Raw genomic sequence first — 16,048 nt, 5'->3', positions numbered from 1 at the left:
GGATATATGGGACAATTTGCTAACTAGTAATTTGACACAGTAAAGGATACTGGATATTTGATCAGCATTTATAAATTGTCTGCTATACATCCTTCCTTTAGGTCAGTAAAATTTATAATAAACGTATGTTTATGCATACAAACATTTTTTAGAGCTAGTTGTTCAATGTCACTGTTTAAAGGTGGCCTTCAGCACCCAGTAGGCCCTTTATTACCCAGAACCCTGATATGCCTCCTTTATTGTACAAAGGCTGAGGGGGAAGGGCACCTGCAGACACATGGGGAGAAGCTTCTCAGACAAGCTGTGGCTTGTCGCCAGCTGGGCTGTGACCTCCCCCTGGAAAGGGGCAGCAGGGCTCATGTGGGCATCCCATTCATTCATCACTTATAATTTAACCTCTCTTTGTGACAGGCACCAGGGACTGAAGGTAGGGAGAAGACATGGTCACTGCCTCCAGGGAGCTCACAACCCAGCTGCGGAGGCACCAGTCACAGTCAGTCTTTCCCTGGAGAGCGTGAGGGCAACAGGAGGCCCCGCAGAGGCAGAGGGAGGCCAGGACACTAGGCACTGGCCTGATGGACGATGCGTCTCACCATTTCAAGTATACTCGTAGGATGTGTATTTAAAATGTAGGGATCCTCTTTCGGGAGGTCCAGGCAGAGTGGTTCCTGAGAATCTGCAGTATGCTAGGGCACAGTAAAGCAGGGGACTCGCAGGTAACACTTGGGAAAACACTGATCTGGGGAGGCAAGGATGACAGTATGTGCCGAGGAAGGGAGCTATGGAAGGTGACATTGTGGGGGAAACTTGCCAGGAGAGTTTGGGGGTGGCGGGAGCACAGCCAAGGCAGAGCAGCCTGGAGGGAGAGGGCAGAGAAAGGCCAAGAACAGGCAGCTCCTGCAGCCTCGCCAGCCTCACGAAGGGGCTTGATTGGTTCCTGTGGGACAAGGGGCTGCGGAAGCAGACAGGTGATATGCTCAGACTAACTTTGTAAAGTGGGATGTTCCTGGGGGGTGAACTGGGAGCCTGGAAGGAGGAGCATGGACATATGTGAGGCCTAAACCCAGGCACCCCACTGGGGGCAGAAGGGAAGGGACTCACAGGAGGACTTCTAGATCAAAACATAGGGCTAGTAGAGAGTTAGGGTGCCATCAGGGTCTCTCGAGTGATGACAGAGTAGATGGCAGAGCTGATCACCTTGCCAGAAAACAGGAGGGAGAGCAGACCTGAGGTGTGATGAGTTCAGTCTTGAGCCTGGAGAGTTACGGTGCCCCTGGAGGAGCCCAGGGAGGTTTGGTGCTCAGGGGAACCATCAGGAAGAAGACTTGGGAGCCCCTTGGGTAGGCGGGAGAGCCTGGGAGTGAGGTTATCCAGGGAGAACCCAGAATGTGAAGAATCTCAGAACAAGCTTCCAGTCAGGTACCCGCCTTAACCCCATTTCTGGAAGTGGTAGCCCAGATCCGGGTCCATGCTTTCGGGAGAGCCCAGGGGTGGGTGGGAGAAGGTTGGAGGAGCCCAGAGACATAGATAGGGCTGCTGGCTGCCTTCAGCTAGAACCACAGTGGTTAGGAGTCATGGAGCCGGTCCTGGCTCTGCCACCAACTTGCCATGTGACCTTTGGCCAATCACATTCCACTCTGAGCCTCAGCTTCTTCATCTGAAAATAAGAAGGTTGGACAAGACCAGTGATTTTCAAAAGACATTTGGAGCCCCAAGGTCATCTAGAAATTTTTCCAAGGAAGCACTGTTGGAGGAGAAGGATGAGGCTGTGGAACTGCAGCTTCATCCAGAGCTGTTTGTTTTCATGTTTTCTGTTGATGTGCTCCAACTGAGAACCAGTGGGCCAGCGAATCCCTGAGACTGCTGTCCATGTTTGGGTCTATGAATCCTTGTCAGTATAGGTGCTGATGGAGACCAAAGAGGAGTAAAAGATAATGAGAAAGCCGATATCTTTATTACAGATAGTGTGTGAACCTCTGGGCCCATTTCCAGCATGACAGAGTTATGGGTATGTCCCAGTTAAGTAGGACTTGGCTCTGCCTGGTCATGAGTGATTTCAGCAGTTATGGAGCTCACTTTGTCCTCTGCACCTGGCTGGTAGGCCACCAACCTCAGCCCTGTGTGTCTCCACTTAGCCCAGGGCAAGCGCAGGATGAGGCTGCCTGTGAAGCAACATGTCACCTCCCTGTCCCTCGATGCACTCTCACCCTTGTCTCTACAAAGGCAGGGCAAAGATTGACTGAACAGGATACCAGATACTTAGTTCTTCCTCAGGCTTGGCATTGGTGATGAGCCGTCTGTGTGTGGAAGGACGTGGCAGGTGGTGCCCTGGCTGCCTTTCAGCCCTGCGGAGCTTCCCTCAAGGCTCCTGGCAGTGGGCACTCTCAGTTAGCTGAGGCAAGGCAGCATGGGACCACTGTGTGTGTTGGGTCTCGGGGAGGGAGAGTGATGGCGGGGCCCCAGGATAGGAGAAGACACACCCATGCCTGGAGGAGCGTGCCTGGCTTCCGCCCTCAGGCTGGGCCTCGGAGTTGGGAAGAAGCACCCCCCTCCCTGCTCTGAGATCCCTGCTCTGGGATGTGGTAAGGAAGGAGGATGAGGGAAATCAGCTCAGAGGAGCCCCAGGGCATGCTGGTTTGCCCTGTGCCCCAGCAATCCAGAACATGTGCAGCATTGGATGCACCCCTTGCTGGGAAGGTTGTGCTACCCTGCCCCACCTGTTAAAGGATCCTCCACCCCCAAAGTAGGACACATTGAGCCCCAGACCCCAGGCTCAAAGATACTGCTTTTGGGGAGCTCCAGGATCCCAAACTCTCTTACTCCCTCAGGAATAGTTTGGATGGAGGTCTCAGCAGAAGTGGACTCTTCACCTCCTCAGATAGGGCTCCAAGACCCCTAGGGAAAGACCCCCTCCCTATGGTCTCTCCCCTTTTCTCCTCCTCTGGGCTCTCATTCCCGGGACCTCAGAAGCTGCCATCCATTCTCATTTGTCGAGGAGGTTGGATGGGGGCAAGGTGACAACTCTCGGTGTTTCCTGACAACAGGCTGGGGGAATCAAGCACCAATGCGAAGCTGAAGAGAGTCCTGGAGACAGGGGGCGGTGAGACCGAATCTGCCCAGGCCACAGCCGTGGCCGGGGTATGGCCCTGGGCCTGGGGAGGGTCGCTGTTTGAGCGGAGGATGCAGCTTTATAAAATGACTCCGTAAGTATGGGCTGGGCAGGTGGGGCCACAGCCCCCCACTGCCCCACCTGGGACTGTGGGTGTGGACCAGGAGCCACCTGCACGCAGCACAGGGGGAGACCCTGCAGCAGGCAGTGCGGGAACTTGCAGAGCATGGGTGGCCCTGGTCCCAGGAAGACACGGTGCTTGGGCTGAGGCAGAGCAGTGGCTGACTCTTGGCCTGTGGGCAGTCCAGGTTGCTCTCTGAAGCCTGTGGAGCCCCCCCGCCCCCGCCATGTCCTAGGCCAATGATAGCCAACCTTTTAGAGCTTTCAACGATACAAACAGCCTGTTGTGCACACAAGCCATAGGTTTGCCACCACCGTCCTAGGCCATAAGCTGAGGCCTCCCATGAAGGGTGTGTGTGTGAGGAGTGTGGCCTGTGCCATGACTGCTGGCTGCAAGCTGGCTTTCTGCTCCAAATGAGAGCCCTCTGAACTCAGCAGCCCAGGGAGATGGCCCCTGACTCCTTTTATAGGCAACAAGGCTCTAGAATGGTGGTTTGCATCATAAGAACCACTGGGAATGTTTTTTAAAATATGTATTCCTGGGCTCCACCCCCGTAGAGTGAACCCTAGGAACCTACGCTTTAAAGCTGCTCAGGTCGTTCTTGTAGGTAGTGTGCCCTGGGCCAGTCTTGCTGTTATGTATCTGGAAGCCCAGCAGTCTGCCTGCAGTGCCACACACTGGACATTCATACTTTGGCTCTAAAAGATGTTCTAGTCACCTGATCTCTCGTATCAGGAAGAAATCCAACTGGCTTTCCCAAAACCTCCTCCTGAGGCCTTGGAGAGAAAGAATGGTACACAGGGTGGACCTCTGAGGGAGAAAGACTCAGAAAGGGGAGGACCTGAACATCACGCACAAGGGATTGCTGCAGCAGGCAGTGTCTGGGCCCACTGAAGCCATGACTCTTGACTTGCCCGGGGAGTATATGTCCACACCAACCCTGTCCTGCCCCTGTTCAGCCACGGGTGAGCCTGGCTCCGCTTACAGGGACATGAGGAGGGAGATCATGTTTTCAGAGGATTCTGGGAGATGAGCCTGCCCAAAGATCATTAAGAAATCTCTTTGATGGAGTTCCTTTTCAGCATTTTAAATGTTTTCTTTAAAGAAAAAGAACCTAGTTAATTCAAAATGACCTTTAGAAAAAGATAAAATAAATGACCTTTAAAGCCCTCAAAACTGACTTACTGAATTAGCATGAAGGCAATGCAGTTAAATCACTGGCTATCTGTTTCCACATTGGACGCTGATGTTGGAGGTGGCCTGTGTTGGTTTATTTATTTCCCGGGCCAAATGTGCACGTCTCCCAGGACTGCACATGTCCACGCCTCCGGGCTGGAGAGCATCCCAAGGTGTTCACTCGACCCAGTTTGCTTAGTCAATTCCCAAGTGCTGAGCCTTTGGGTTCTTTCCAGCTTCTTGCTATTATAAATATCATGGCTCTGAAGATCTCTGTACAAATTACTTTCCTAGTGTTTTACTGGGAATCATTCCCCAAGTGGTATGACTAGGTCAAAGGGTGTGAAGAGTTTTGTAGTTCTTGTCATATATTACTAGGTAGTTCTCCAGAAATATTAGATCCATTTACCATGACACCAATTATGTGTGACTGTCCCCACAGCCCTCCAACATCAAGATTCATCATTTTTCTTCGTTGTTTTATTTTTTCCCTCATTTTGCCATATTAGTCAGGATGGTGCCATAAAGTTGTTTTTGTGTATATGGTTGGACATTCTCTGCAGGAACTTGAGAAGGTTTGGACTTTATTTGTCTTGCACAGATTATGGTGGGTTTGGTCCTGAGTCAGAGTTGAACCAGGGTGAGAATCCAGTAGCTCTGAGTTTCTAGGCTTACTCGGGCCTCAGGCTCCCAGCAGTAGGCCAGCATGCACACCAGAGCCACAGCTTCAAATGCTCTGAGGTCAGGGGATGGATGTGGTTTTAAAACAGCATTGCTTGTCTTGGGTAGAAGACTGAGATGAAGGGGAGAGGGAAAGCTCATGACCCTGTGTGTGTCTCCAGCTTGACAGGCTGTGCCTGAGCCCCACTGGGGCCTGCACAGCCACCTCCGCTGCTCTAGGCGTTCCGAGTGCCTAGATTACCAGCTTGTGCCTGCCCAAGCTGCACCTGTCGGAATAAACCTGTCGATCCCAGTGACCACTCGGAGTGGCTCCAATACCAAGTGCATTCAAATAGGCCTCTGATGGTGTCCAGGAAGACCAGCCTATGTAAGGTTGGTTGAGGCCTGTGCTCTTGTGCTCACCTGAGGTCTAAGCATGGAGAGTTGTGATAAAAAGGTGTTAGGGAACATTGATCTACGTAAGAGTCCAAGACAGTGGCCTGCAGATGATGAGAGGGAGGGCTCATCTGTGACATCTTGAACCTGTGACAGGTTCAAGACAGAGACAGTGAGGTTGAGGGACACAAAACCCACCGATGGAAACTGGGTTCCAGGCTGTTGCAGGCAGGCTATGGGTCCTCCTAGGCTCTCAGAACATATAGGTCATGAATAAGGAAAATAAGTCAGGGCAGGACAAGCTAGCAAAGCATGGGAGGTCAGCAGCTTAAGTCATGGTGTCAAAAGACACAGAGAACTTGAGAATAGATATGAGTACTCTAAGGTATTCCGTATAGAATGGAACAGCATGTGACCAAGAGGGGTCTTGTGTGCCCAGTGCCAGGGGCCTGTCCATGTTGAAGCAGGTCCTTGGGAGACAAGGAGGACACAGTCAGTGTATATACCGACAGCGGGGCCCAGCCTCTTGGAGGAGAACTGACAGAAGCTGGCCATGGAACTGTAGGTGTGTTGTACAGGCTGACCTAGACTTGGGCAGGACTGCTGTCTGCAGAGGGCAAGCCAGGCCCACGGACATCAGGCTTAGGGTGAAGTATGCATGTCGCTGGAGTGGTACATGTTTTGGGCTCACCAAGGTCCTCCAGGCCTTGGACAGAAAGAAAATCTCCTTTTCTTCTCATTCTCAGCATGCTGCTCATGGGGCTGGGGCTTGGGTGGGGCTGGGGCAATGGACAGTGGGGCAATGGACAGTAGGACAATGGCGGATGCCCTGGGTCCCCGAATGACCACTACACAGCATCAAGAAAGGGTTTGGTGAGGCGGTGATGTAGCTCAGTGATGCCCGCGCCTGCCTGACAAGCTCAAAAAGTCCTGGGTTCCATCCCTGGGACAAAAAAAGAAAAAAAAAGACAGGGTTTGGTGCATAAGTATAAACCTTAGATTCAGATAGACCTTGTCTGATCCTGACACTGTACCTTACTGTGTGACCTCTAACATCTCTGAGTTTCAGCTTTATCTTCTGTAAAACGGGGATATTCATAGCCCCCTTATAGGGTAGTTGAGAAAATAATGTTTGAAAGTGCTTAGCTCAGATAGTTACTGCTCAGTTCATACCAGTTTTCTTCCTTTTGCTCTCCTACTATGTAGAGCAGGTTGACTGTAACCACAGGCTCAGCTAGGCCTTCACCATAGGCCAAGAGAGGGCCATGAGGAGTGTGGACATGGGGGTGGGATGGAAGAAGGGGCAGCATGCTCTCTGGTAAGCCCAGGAGCACAGATGGAATAGAATCTCAGCTTCTGAGTTCATCCAGTCTGGGGTACGGGGAAATTTAGTCTGGTGGATAGGTTAGAACCTGGCAAGACTCTGTGCCTTTATTTTCTTTTCTGAAAAATTAATACTTCATTCCAGAGTTGTATGTAGCAAACTAGTGAGAATACATGGAGAGTACTTAGCATGACTCATGCGCATACTAAGAGGTTGACACATGTGTGACAGTGTGGTATCTGTGGCTGTGAATACTTTCGATGCCCTCAGAATCTTATCACTGTGAAGGGCTTCTCTCTGTGAGCCCTGGGTTTAGCTTGGGGCCCAACAGACATGGAAACAGTTATGTGCATGGTGGTCAGTGCTTGGACCGGTCCAGTCTGCAGCTAATCATGTCATCCTAGAGTTGGCTGGGAAGGAACGGGTCCAGCAAGGCTGCTCCGCAGGCCCCTGGAACAGTGGGGATTCTGGCAAGAACCTGTCACGGGCAGACTAGGGACTCAGTAGTGTGTTCTTGGAGTAACAGGTGCCAGCAGGTCTACTCAGGCACTGGGCGTGAGGTGTCACTAAGCACGCAGCAGAACAGCCTCTGCCCTGCAAGAGTATGACCAGATGCAAGCAGCACAGAGATCAAGGAAACCAGAGGGCCTAGCATGGGTTGGGAGAGGTGAGGGTGTGCCATAGGCCACTTATGCAGTACAAGGTGCTAGTCCTGGGTTCAGTACTTATACCCTGGCCCTGATCCTAGACCTAATTAAGTACTGTTCTGGGGACCAGATGATGGGCATTGTCCTTCTTGGGGCCAGGAGGGCCAAGCATAGGGGTCACAGCCCAGGGAAAGACAGGTCGCAGCTGCTTCTAGCTTTCTCTGGCAGCCTCCTGAAGCCACCTGCATGGGGGCACCATCACTGTACTGCTGCAGTCCAGGGTTCTGAATGCCAGTCTGGGATCTGGGTAAGCCTGTCTGACCACTGGTGTCCCCTTCTGCAGAATGCCTTCACGTATCAGGTACTGTGCTGATGCAGGGGACAGAATCAGGCCTGCACCCTGGCCCACAGAGCTTGCACCTAGGAGATGTGCAATGACTTCTGGTGTTTGAGGACTTAGGTAGGGGTTATGAAAGCACTCAGAAGGGATAGGAAGCCACCTGCATGAGTACTCTGCTAATGGCTTCTAGTCCCTGTCCCCTTTGGGTGACCCTGGATCCGTCTGGGCCTGTCTGGATCCTCAGAGCAACCTGTGCGCCTACTACCTCCTCCAAATGCACACATGCACACACACACAGCCCTCACCAAATAAGAGGGAACTCTACCTCTGGCTTCATCTCTGAGCTCCACTCTGTACCTCTCACTTGCACTGGCTGCTCTGCCCTTCCTGATCTGCTCCCATCCTTCTAGAGTCTGGCCTTGCCCCTCAAGTCTGACACACACTAGGTCCTGCTTCTCCAAATCTGACCTCCAGCTCCCCTCTGCCCACATTATGTAATAACGAACAAGGGAATAATTGCCCAGCTGTGCCCCAGCTCCTGTTCTTGTGTGATCAGTATTAGGGGAGCTCCTGCAAGGAGACCTGAAGCCTTGGGCGTGGGCTCTGGCTCCTTCTTACTAAGCCATGTGAACTCAGCAAGTCCTTCTGCCTTTTGAAACCTGTTTCCCGACATGTAAAATGGGAAGAATAATAGCACCTTCTCTATAGGGCTGCCACAAAAAATCAAATGAGACCTATACGTACAGCTTCTAGCATGGCACTTGGCACATGGTAAACATCTAATAAATTTTGGCTACTGTTGTTATTCTGTGCCTAATATTTGGAATGGAAAACAAGATAAATTGCTCATATACTCACTCAGCAGATACAAATTGAGCTTTTACTTTGTCCTACGCACTGCCCTAGGCACTGAGGGTACAGTAGGAACACACCAATAAAGACTCTGTCCTGGAGGAACTTGGCTTTTCCTTGTCTCCACAGCCACAGGAGTCTTTGCTGCCCACCTCTGCCATTCCCCTGCTGCATCCTCCCCTGAGCCAGTCTCCCCCCACCCAAGCCTCGGCCTCCCCCCAGGCTCAGGACTCACTGAATTTCCTTCTCCTCACCCCCCCCCCCCGCCCATTAAGCTCCAGCCAAGCTTTTCCACTCAGCTGGAGTATGGCATCCTGCAGACACAATCCTAGTTGTAGTCTGTTTGGGCTGCTGTGACCAAGTATGATGGACTTGGTTTATAAACACCAGACACATTTCCCCCAGTTCTGGAGGCTGAAGGTCTGAAATCAAGGTGGGAGCATGAATGAGGTCTGGTGAGGGCCCTCTTCCAAGTTGCAGATGGTCTACTCCTTGAATCCTCACATGGCAGAAAAAGAGCAAGAGAGCTCTCTGGGGTCTCTTTTTGTAAGGGCACTAATCCCATTCATGAAGTTCCACTGTCAAGACCTAATCACCCTCCAAAGACCTCACTTCCTAGTACCATCGGATTAGGAGTTAGGGTTTGAACATAGGGACTTGGTGGTGGTAGAGGGGGACACAAACGTTGCACCTGGCACATCCAAACTGGAGCTCACAAGGTTCAAGTCCTCTCTTAAACTTGCTTCTCCCATTGGGCTACCTGAGGAGTCCCTACCCACTCCTCCCTCCCTCGAATGTGCAGCCGCTCTACCATCGTCATGGTCACTACTTATAGAGCACTTACCTGTGCCAGGCACTGTTCTAACGGTTTCCACTTAGTAAGTCCTGTGATCCCTTGACATCCTAAGAAGTAGTTTGGATAAGAAACAGCCTAAGATGAGAGCTAGTCAGTGGCAGAGCCCATGCAGCCTGGCCTCAGCAGCTGTCTCCAGGGGCTTTGCTTGTCGCCCCTGTAGCTCCTGCCTGAGCCATGGGCTTCCTGCACATTCACTCTGGCAACTCCTCTGCCATATCCAGCCCACACTGGCCCAGACAATTGAAAAGCCCACTCAAGGGTGTCTGCTTCCCTCTTACTTCACAGCCCTGCTCCTAGGGTCACCTGTGATCATCTCCCTCCCAAAATCAGAACATGCCATTTCCCCACTGCCTTCATACCTCTGATTTCCCACTGTTAAGAGATTCAAGACCAAACACTCAGCCTGGCCCTACCCCAGACTGAATTGCCTGGCCTCAAATAACCTCTCCAAGTCCCCCCTTTCTCCTACACATTTCCTCTTCCGCAGGACCAGATATACCACCCACCCCAACACCTTCCGGCTTCCTGTGGTTCTCGTCCCACCTACCTTTGTTTTTTGTTTGTTTAGTTGGGGTTTTTTTGGTCCCAGGGATTGAACTCAGGTTCTTGTGTTTGTGAGGCAGGCAGCAGAACCACTGAGCTAAATCCCGGGCCCTCATCTACCTTTATTAAATGCTGTCTCCTTAAATCACCAGCCTCATATGCCATCTCTGCTGCAGAGCCCTGTATGGTCATCATCAGCCTGCTTGCTCTTTTCCCTGTATGCTCATGGTAGCTTCACCCCTGGCTGGGCTGACTTTATGCTGCCTGACATTATCATTTGTTGTGTCTGCTTTTGTCGGTGTCCTCCACTAACCTTGATCGTCACAGTCTGGTGCCATGTCTCATTCATCTCTGAATCCTGGTGATGAGCAGGATCCTGGATACTGAAGTGAACAGAGCCAGCCTGCAAGGTCTCTTGGCCACTTAGGGCAGAAAAGGTCCAAGTTCTTTCTGAGTACCCATCTTTTCCTGCTATAGAAACCAGATATGGGGAATGATTACTGAACTGAGGCTGAGCTAGAAGGGCCACTACAGGTCATCTGCATTCATCTTTATCTTCAAAATATTGGGCAGAGGTCCAGAAAAGCAGAAGCACTAACCCAAGATTCTCCAGCAGGGAGAAGTTGTGGCTAGAATTCAGACCTCTGGCCTCTAGGCCAGGGTACTTTCTGCTCTGCTGAACCATTCCATCTTTTCTTTGTTCATTCTATACATAAGCTATCTACTGCAGTAATATCAGTTACTCAAACAGAAAATCAGCCTCTAGTCTCAGCCCTGAATGTTTCCATATTCTTCTCCAGATAATCACTTGACAAATTTTTTTATACTTTTGGCCCGAAAATTTACAATCTCGTTTTCTTTAGTATTCTTAGTATTTTTTTTGTAATTAACATTTAAATTCTTATAGACTAGTTCCCTTTCCATTTTTTTCCATTTTATTTTATTAGTACATGTTTATAATTCATGCAGTTTACAGTCATCTTGGGGGAGTGATTATGTTGTATATGTTACAGCTTTTTTTTATCCTGTTTCCCTTCCTTCCCCCTCCCCGTCCTCCCCTGGTTCACCAACCACCTTTTTCTTTTCTTTCTTTCTTTTTTTTTGGTATAGGGAATCAAACTCAGGACCTTGCACTTTCGAGGCAGACAGCGGCACCACTGAGCTAAATCCCTGGCCCAGCCACCTTTTTCATCCTTGTTGATACTATTTGTTTTAGCACAAGTTATGGCTTATAAGGTTTACATTGACTTGTATTATTAAGCTCCTGTACATGGCATATCTTCCTTCCTCACATTTCCCCTTCCTTTCCCCCTGACCCCTCTCTTTGTTCTCTTGGACCCTTTCTTTCCCTATTGGGCGAGATTCCATCCCTTTCAATTTCTTTGGGCAGCTTGAGGATTATTGGTGATGTAACATACTTAAAGGTTTTGTAGAATTCAGACATGAATCCATCAAGTCCTGGGCTTTTTTTAGTTAGTAGATTCTATATTACTGAGTTGATTTCCTTCTTGTGATTGGCTGTTAAATATATTTATGTCTTCTTGGATTAGTTTTGGTAGTTTGTGTGTGTCTAGAAATCTGTCCATTTCTTCAATATTTACTAATTTGTTGGAATATAATTTTTCAAATTAGTTACTAATTATCTTCTGGATTTCGACTGTTTGTTATGATTTTCCCTTTGTCATTTCTAATTGCATCGATGTGAGTCGTTTTTACCTTTCACTTAGTGAGTTTTGCTAAGGGCTTGTCTATTTTATTTATTCTTTTGAAGAACCAGCTCTTTGCTTCATTGATTTGTTTCAGAGTTTTGCGTTAGTATTGATTTCATTAATTTCCACTCTCATCTTTGTAATTTCCCTCCTTAGTTTTGGGGCTGGTTTGTTGTTTTTCTCAAGCATCTTAAGATTTCTCAATAAGACTATTCATTTAGGCTTACTGTGTTTTCCTAATGTGAGCATTGATTACAATGAATTTTCCTCTTAGAACTGCTTTTGAAATGTCCCAAAGGTTTCATTGAGTTGTACAGTCATTGTCATTAACTTCCAGAAAATTTTTAATTTCTTCTTTGATTTCTTTTGTGACTCATTGGCTGTTTAGAAGTATGTTGTTAATTTTCTGGGAGCTTTTGCCTTTTCCAAATTTTCTTCTGTCATTGATTTCTATTTTCATTGCGCAGTGCTCGGATAGTATACACGGGTAATTTCAATTCTTTTGTATTTACTTAATCAGGCTTTGTGGACTAGTGTATGATCTATTTTGGAAAAAGTACCATGTGCTGATGAAAAGAATGTATACACTATTGGAGAAGGAGTGGAATACTGTGTATATATCTATTAAGTCCAGATGTTCAAAGATGTGGTTCAGCTCTGAAATTTATTGGCTTTTTAGTTAGCTTAGTTTAATCTGTCTCTTTGTGGAAGTGGGGTGTTAAAGTCCCCTAGTATGATTATGTTAGAGTTTATTTGATCTTTTAATTTCAGCAGTTTTTGTTTTATGAAAGTAGGTGCTCCATCGCTTCTCAGCCTTTTGGCTAAGATCAAGTGTAGAAAGTAGGTGCTCCAGTATTTGGTGCATATCTGTTTATCAGTGTTATCTCTTCTTGTTGGATTGTTCCAACTAGTATGTAGTGACCTTCTTTGTCTCTTTTAATCCATTTTAACTTGAAGTTTACTGTGTCTGATATTAGAATTGCTACCCCTGCTTGTTTTCTGGGTTCTGGTGCATGAGATATTATTTTCCATCCTTTAATTTTAAGTCTATGTATATCTTTTCAGATTAGATGGGTTTCTTGAATGCAACAGATTGTTGGATTCTGTTTTTTGATCTGGTCTGCCAGTCTGTGTCTTTTGATTGGAGAGGTGAAGCTGTTAACATTGAGATATATTACTGAGATGTGTTGGTTATTTACTATCATTGTCTTTATCTGTTGGTTTATCATTTGTTTTACTTTTTATGTTGCCTTTTGTTGTTGTTTGTCCCCTGACCTCACTAGTTTCCTGTATGTTTTTAAGTGAGTCTTATCTTGTGTTTCTGTTGAATATTCTTGAGTATTTCTCTGGAGCTGGTTTAGCACTCATATATCTTCTGAACTGTTTCTTCTTTTTTATATAAATACCTTATTTCTTTTATCTATTTTGAAGGACAGCTTTGCTGGGTAAGTTAATCTGGGTTAGAAGTGTTTTGCTCTTAAGGCTTGAAATACTTCACTCCAATCTCTTCTGTCTTCAGGGTTTATGCTGAGCAGTCTGCTATATTTCCAATTGGTTTACCTTTATATGTGATTTTTAATTTTTCTCTGGCTGACTTTAAATTCTGATTTTTTGCTGGATATCTGTGAATTACATGTTGGTGAACTCCTCTTTCTGTTGTAATTGTTTGGTGTTGTATAAGCGTACTTTGGTGTTCTGTAAGCATTACTTACTTGTACTTTAAAATTTTTTCTTATATTTAGGAAATTTTCTTCAATAATTTCTGTAGGCACATTGGTGAATCCATATGTGTAGTCTTCAAGCTTTTCTCTAACTCCAGTTAGCCTTAGATTAGTTTGTTGTTGCCATCTAGAAGCTGCTGAATAGTCTTTTCTTGTTCTCTTATTTTCTTTTTGGCTTCTTTGAGCTCTTTATCATAATCCACTGTTTTGTCCTCAATATCAGGACTGTCTTCACATTGGTCATTATAGACCAATTCTGAAGAGAGACTATATTTCTAGGTTGCTTATTTCTTTCATTGAAGTTTCATGTGAGATTCATATCCAAACTGCTTTAGTTGGCTGTGGTTTTATATTTTACTTTTTTTGTTGTTATTATTGTTATTTTTCTTCTTATTATTATTACTATGGATGTGTAGTACTAGGGATTGAACCTAGGGTATTTTCACTGAGCTACATCCTCAACAACCCCTCCTTCTCATATACAGTATATATGTATTTATTATTTTCCAGACAAGGTCTTGTTAAGTCACTAAGTTGCCCAAAGCTGGGTTTGAATTTTTTTTTTTTGGTACTGGGGATCGAACTTGGGACCTTGTGCTTGCGAGGCAGGCGGAACCACTGAACTAAATCCCCAGCCTAGGTTTGAACTTTTGATCCTCCCGCCTCAGCCCCCCAGAGTGCTAGGTTACAGGTGTGCACCATCATGCCTGACTTGTGGCATTATATTTTAATATGTAGTGAACTGATCCGCTTCTCATTAATCACCATTATCAGGACTTTCTTTGCTTTCCCGACCTATATCCTTTCATTTTATTTTGGTTTGTTTCTTCTTTCAAGATAATCTTTACCTGGGTTATTGGGAGGAATGAGGGCCAGGAAATTAGTTTATCCCAGGCTGCTGTAATCCTTAGCATCCACTCTTAACTCATGGTTCAGATCATGGAAAAGATGCCCATTGATTGTGTGAAGCAAGAAAAAACTCCAACTCCCTGACCTCCCCCTTTCTCCCCACTGCTCCCTAATCTGTTATCTTGGACTAGAGGGCATGAGGCCCAAACAGTGTAGATGTGCTCTGCAGGATGGGTGTGGCTGTGTTGGTCTTTGTGGCTTTGCCTGAGAGTAGAAGCTCCTCTGTGGCTTCCTGCTTAGGTTGGGAAAGCTGGGAGGGAGGATGCACTCACAGGTCCTCCAAACACCCAGGGACTACCTTTCCATGTGGCAGTGCCATTTCCAGACAAGGGTCCAAGCTTCCAGTAGAGTCCATTTCCCACCCTTTTCTGTTTTTGCTTTGCTACAAGGGTCTGCCCCTTCTACCAGCTTTCCTAAAGTTATCAACTCAAGAGCAACAACTTACCTCTTCTTACCTTACTTACTCCTAAAAACATGCACATGAGGTTCCAAGTGGACACCTGATTATAACACTGATCCAACTACTTTGTCAAAATTTAGGAAGCTGCCCTTCTGGGCTGTAGGGCAGGATGCCCAAACAGCGTAGGTTACTCCTGGAACAGGGGTGTCGCTGGTGTTGGTGCCCTACACAGGCAGCCACCTTGGCTTACAGTCCATATTCACAAACCACTTGGGACTTTGCCTTCCTTTCCTTTATCATCACCAAAGGGGCACTAAGAAATCCCTGCTCGTTATCAAGTTTCAGAATTGTTGGAAGTTTTCTTTGAAGAAAATACAGTCTCCTTTAGGAAAAATTACTATCTTTAAAACAGTCTTCTTATCATATAAAAATATATAAAGTTCTCTCCATTTACTCACATTCTTTATATAAATCTCAGTCACTTTATAATTTTCTTTCTATAGATCGTACATGTTCTGTTATTTTAAAACTTTTCATATGTAGTCTTGTCATTTAAATGAGATGTCTTTCATTTTTGCTTTGTAAACTATCGTTTTATATAAAAATGTTGACTATTTTCTTTTTATGTGGTACCTTTACTAAACTTTTTGATTCTGCTGGAAATTTGATTGGTTCCTTTAAGGTTCCTTGGGATCCCAGTATGGTATCTTTGTCATTTGCTATAATGTAAATCACAAGTCCTCCTTTCTAAAATGGTTCATCAATGACCCCCTTAGGGACATTCAATAAATATGTAGCTGGGCTCAGCTCCATCCCCACTGAACCTTAATCTGGGCTCAGCTCTAGGATTGGACCTGGGAGGTTGAGGATGGAAGTGGACTCCAGACCCAGAAGAGTACTTGGCTTGTCTGAAAGCACTCAGTGTGGCTGGAGAAGGGAAACTAATCAGCTTTGTAGGCAGTTTTTAAATCTTTGGTGTATGAGCAAGGGAAGTCAGGAAAGGATTTTAAGCAGCAGGTGCAAGGATAGATTTGCATTCTGAAAAGATCACTCTGTCTACCATGTGAGAACAGACTGTAGGGGGCCTAGAGGAAAAGGGGGTGCAGATCATTATATAACAGCAGATAGCTCACAGTCTGTTTCAAGTGGTTTTTGTGTATTAACTAGTAAGTCTCCAGGTAACACAAAAGAAGCTCACGGCAGAGGCTGGTTCGAAACCAGCAGTCCTGGCTGGGAGCCCACCCTGATGCACCACGGATTATCACAGACAAAGGTGGTGGCATTG

General features: G+C 46.9%; 1 protein-coding gene across 11 annotated transcripts in view; it reads left to right on the top strand.

Annotated features, from left to right (window-relative positions):
- Tub (TUB bipartite transcription factor) overlaps positions 1-16,048 on the top strand; it is an 87,713-nt gene that overhangs the window by 37,218 nt on the left and 34,447 nt on the right. For 6 of the 11 annotated variants that reach the window (XR_002397158.2, XM_087211754.1, XM_021263743.2 and 3 more), the window contains exon 5: positions 3,045-3,203. The exons of the other annotated variants lie outside the window; for them this stretch is intronic. Coding sequence is in view for 5 of the 6 variants with exons in the window: in XM_087211754.1 (XP_087067880.1) it covers positions 3,045-3,203 (159 nt within the window). In the remaining variant the exon portion in view is untranslated. The remainder of the gene's footprint in view (positions 1-3,044; positions 3,204-16,048) is intronic. 11 annotated transcript variants of the gene reach the window in all.

This window comes from Heterocephalus glaber, unplaced genomic scaffold (assembly GCF_053883595.1).
Source record: "Heterocephalus glaber isolate CG9 unplaced genomic scaffold, H.glaber_assembly_v1.0 deba00001428, whole genome shotgun sequence".
NCBI classification, from domain to species: Eukaryota; Metazoa; Chordata; class Mammalia; order Rodentia; family Bathyergidae; genus Heterocephalus; species Heterocephalus glaber.
The sequence above is the reverse complement of the archived record's forward strand: the minus strand, read 5'-3'. Positions and strand labels throughout refer to the sequence as shown.